Consider the following 4917-nt stretch of genomic DNA (forward strand, 5'->3'; position numbering starts at 1 on the left):
GCCTCTGCAGGAAGTTTATTCCATTCATTAACTACACGGTTGGCGAAGCTGTTTCAGCCCACTTTCAAATTAGAAATATGTCCTGATAACTTGAGACTGTTACTTCTCGTCTGATTCGTTTTCAGCGCGAAACTTTTCCTTTTATCATGACTAACAGCAGATTATTTCGTTCGTCTCTATGGCAACCACTTGGTAGTGAACGAAACAATACAATAATTAGGAACTAAAACACTTTTATGAATTAGCATATTGTAATTCAGTCAAATTCATACACTTGTATTAATCAACAGATCTTTGGTAACCTTATATACACATTAATTAACTTATCAGAAAGATGCCTTGAAACGCGGGAACTGGTTCACTGCCAAGGTCGTTACCCTGTTCACACTAGCGGTTTCAACCGAGGGAGTTCGATTACAATGTTAGTCAATGGAGGCGTTCACACGCAACCGCACAGTTTTTCCTTGATTATGTAGAACCACTGCTGTTTCCGCGAGGTTCAAACCGCTAGTGTGAACAAGGCCTAAGAGCAGTGATTCAAAACCTCCCTCCCCTGCGACCCCAGTTGTGCACCCCTCAATCCATGATCGCGACCCCAACGCATTGAGGTGACGTAGACTGTAATATGTAGTTTCATTCGCCAGTTAATGCATAATATGAAAATAGATCGAAAACGAAATACCAGAAACGTAATGTAATTCAGATGTGTCACATATCACAATGTCAATTCTTTTTCTTCAAGAGCTCTTGGAAATCGCAAGAAAAATGCTTCCTCTTGATCGTATTTGGAATTGCAATGCCAAGGCTGGAAACCTCAGTCTGGAAGTGACGCATCGTCCAAATAATGCGACATGGAAAACAAGAGTTGTACGCACTGATAACGCCCAAAGCTTTCTGTGATAGCTTCCCTTTCTCTCCCCTTTTTCACTCCCTCTCCCTTAACCCTACCCGTTCCCCCTTCCCCTCTCCCTTTCATTTCCCCCTTCACCTCCCCTTCCCCTCTCCCTTTCATCTCCCCCTACACCTCTCACCTGCGTTTTATTCTCTCCCCCGCCCTATCTCTCCCTATCCTCCCCACCCCAACCCTTCTTCTCTCCCATTCTCTCCCTTCCCCTTCTCCCTTTCCTACTTTCACCTTGCTCTCCCCAGCATTATCCCCCCATTCCCCCACTTTCATCTCTTCTCCCATCCCCCATCAGTCTCCATCTCTCCCCTTTCCCCCCCGTTCCAGCCTGACGAAGAGAAAAGAAAAGAAGAAATGGTAAAATAAAGTGAGAAACTGAAATCGAGAAGGAATTAAGGCACTCCGAGGAAAAAAGCCAGAGAATGAGAGCGAGAACGATCCAAGACAAAGAAGGGGAGGAGCGCGCGAAAGGGCAATAACGATAAAAAAAAAAAAAAAGAGAGAGAAACAAGTAAAAACGAAAAATCTGACGAAGGCAGTGCAAGAGGACTGGACAAATTAAAAGAAAAATACGAAGAGATGAAGAAGCGAGAACAGCACAATGACCTTCCTGGACCGCGAGGTAGGGGGAGGGGAGAAGCTACCCCTCCAGGGGTGAGACAGAAAGAAAAGCAAAAGAAAAAAGAAAGACTGGATAACGGACAGGACAAATTACAGGAGAAAGAGGATGTACAAAACGGAAGAGAGGTTAAAATGAATATCATATATATTATTAGTTATATGTCAATTTATTATTATTTACTACTTACCTGTTTGTTTAATATTTAACTATACCTATGCATTTATTTATGTATTTTATTTGTTATTTACATTATTATAGTTTTTATTTATTGTTTTATTATTAATATTTTTTTTTCGCATCCGACCTAGATATGGATCAAAAGGTCTCCTGTCGGCATGCTCCGCCTTTGTAATCCTTTGTAATATATATATTATATATATATATATATATATATATATATATATATATATGGAGGATGCCTGTGTGTGTGTGTGTGTGTGTGTGTGTGTGTGTGTGTGTGTGTGTGTGTGTGTGTGTGTGTGTGTGTGTGTGTGTGTGTGTGTGTGTGTGTGCGTGCGTGTGTGCGCATGCGTGTGTGCGTGTGTCCGTGTGTTTATGTGTGTGTGTGTGTGTGTGTGTTTGCGTGTGTTTGCGTGTGTTTGCGTGTGCGTGCGTGTGTGCTTGTGTGTGCTTGTGTGTGTGTGTGTGTGTGTGTGTGTGTGTGTGTGTGTGTGTGTGTGTGTGTGTGTGTGTGTGTGTGTGTGTGTGTGTACGTGTGTGTGCGCGTGCGTGCCTGTGTGTGTGCGCGTGTGTGTGCGTGTGTGTACGTGTGTGTGCGCGTGCGCGCCTGTGTGCGTGTGCATGTGCGGGCGCGCGTGTTTATGTGTGGCGATGTTTGTACTCGTTTGTCTGGGCGAGACAAAGGCAGCGTCCTTCCTCTGTTCGTGCATTTTCCACCTACATTTTACATCGTTCTTCTCCGGGATTTCCCTCTTGATCGCTTACCCCTTGTTTTTCTTCCATCCTTAACGTGTGTCCAGACCGCTTCAGTCTTGTCATACTCATTTCTTTCAACACTTGTTTGACACCCAAATCTTCTCCAGTTTGAACATAACACATTTTAACCTTTCTGGTTTCTCATCTAATCAGCCTCTAATCATCTTTGTTGTGTGGTTGTCGCACATTAAAGACTTGTTGGGCTATTTGAGAGACCTTACAATAGCTGCCTAGATCTTATATATTAACGCTGTTGTTAGTACCTAGCCTTACACACCATACAATAATCCTGTTTATATATATATATATATATATATATATATATATATATATATATATATATATATATATATATATATATATATATATATATATATTATATATATATATTATATATATATATATATATATATATATATATATATATATATATATATATATATATATATATATATATATATATATATATATATATATATATATATATATATATATATTATATATATATATATATATATATATATATATATACTCCATAAGTACTTTGGGTAAGGGGTATAATGCATAGACGCCGGCATTATGCTTTCCAATTGTCTTATTAAGTTCTATTCAAATTTGTTATTTGTATCAACGCCGAAGTACACAAAATGTCCCGATTTTTCCAGTCTCTCCCCTCCGCATTATAATTCAACATCTTCCGATTCTCATTCCCTCTTTTACTTCATTCTTTTCGTTCTCGGAGTTACAAAATATATATAAAAGATAACAGCTGAGGCCACAACTACAGCAACACAACAACCCAACAATAATAACAGCAACAACCCAGCGACACCAACCCAACAACAAGAATAACAACAGTAACAACCCAGCAACAACAGCAACAATGCAACAACAATAACAACAGCAACAGCAGCAACAACCCAGCAACAATCCAACAACAATGCAACATCAGAAACCCTTTGTGTATGGGGTTTATCTTTTCCTCTTCTTTTGGCTCCCGCATTGCTATTTGATTCACCTTCGTGGAACGTACTCTGTACCAAAGGAGTTACAGCCCGTTTCGATTATGCCACGGGATATTAACATTTTCCAGTTTCCGTAGCCTTTGACTATCTCAAAAAAAAAAAAAAACTCGTACCCCTATCCAATATAAATACAGTGCAAACATATGAAAAGGATTACTGATACAAACCTTGATGAGAAATGATTAGATATATGCAATCATTGAACAAAGGTACTTTTTATTTCAAATTAGAAATGTCAATTAGAAGGATACAATGAATGTACATTATGCTTTCTCATGGTAGCAATATACAGTACCATTGCACTGGCTATCATGTCTCGTAATCCCTCCCCCCCGTTCAAAGTTTCGTACTCTGTGGGTGTACAGGTACCCCAGATGAAGAACCACTGGGTTATGCCCTTCCTCCACTTTACCCGACTCATCCCCGTGGCATTTTTTCGGTTTCGAGGTCAAGGGAGGTCGAGGTCAAGCAAGGTCAAGGGGGTCAAGATAGGTCGACGAGGTCAAGTGATGTTTGTTTATAAATCTAAACATAACATTTTAATTTCGAAACAGAAATGTAGTAGCACATTTGTAAATGACACACAGTAGCCCTCTTCAGGAAAGTACTTTCCTGAAGAGGGCTACAGTTGACAGCCGAAATATAGAATCTTCTTTCATTCGAAGTTTATTTCTCCGACTGTGGGTTTCCTATGTGTCATAAAATTTTAAATTCATGTTTTCACCTTAACAATGCAGATACTACAGTAAATTCAATATACCAGAAATAAATTTAATTCCAAAAACAAAAGAATTCCGAGAGAAATAGACCATGTAAATGGGATATCATTCATCGAGGAAAGGTATGACAGCGTTCCATAAAACTTTACGTGCAACAAACTTAATTACCAATCACACTCGACAGGCTGACCTCGTCCCAGTCTCCGACAGAAGAGTTGCTATTGGATCTCTCCATTTGAAATACAAGCTGAATAAAAATAGAAGTATGTCTTTCGAAATACAAATTGAATAAAAAATAATGTGGTTAAGCTAAAAGTCATACATGAACGAGTGAATGAATAAATGAAATATGTAAAAAAAATCAATGAATAGATAAATGAATATATTATATATATATATATATTTATATATATATATATATATATATATATATATATATATATATATACATATATATACATATATATTTTTTCTCTCTCATCTTTCTCACCATACACCTGGTAGGGCCCATGCTCTGTCATTTGTGGTGCATCAAAAACTTCTCGCACCAGACACTGTATTCGTAAAGCTACTCTTCCTCCACACTCTCTAGTGTTGATCCTCTCGCTTCAATTGCTTCCCACACTCCATCCCTCTGTCCCTTTCTGGGTCTACCCACCAGCTTCTTCCCTCTCGGCTTCCATCTCAAATATTTAGCAGGGTACCTTTCTT

At 38.8% G+C, this 4917-nt stretch overlaps 1 protein-coding gene across 1 annotated transcript in view; it reads left to right on the plus strand.

Annotated features, from left to right (window-relative positions):
- The window catches only part of LOC143027576 (uncharacterized), a 15986-nt gene extending 11692 nt beyond the window's left edge, over positions 1 to 4294 (plus strand). The window contains exons 2-3 of the mRNA XM_076188893.1: positions 291 to 421; positions 4225 to 4294. Coding sequence (XP_076045008.1) covers positions 291 to 421; positions 4225 to 4294 — 201 coding nt within the window. The remainder of the gene's footprint in view (positions 1 to 290; positions 422 to 4224) is intronic.
- Positions 4295 to 4917: the final 623 nt, after the last annotated feature.

This window comes from Oratosquilla oratoria, chromosome 1, assembly GCF_046742065.1.
Source record: "Oratosquilla oratoria isolate Oo_2021 chromosome 1, ASM4674206v1, whole genome shotgun sequence".
Lineage (NCBI taxonomy): Eukaryota > Metazoa > Arthropoda > Malacostraca > Stomatopoda > Squillidae > Oratosquilla > Oratosquilla oratoria.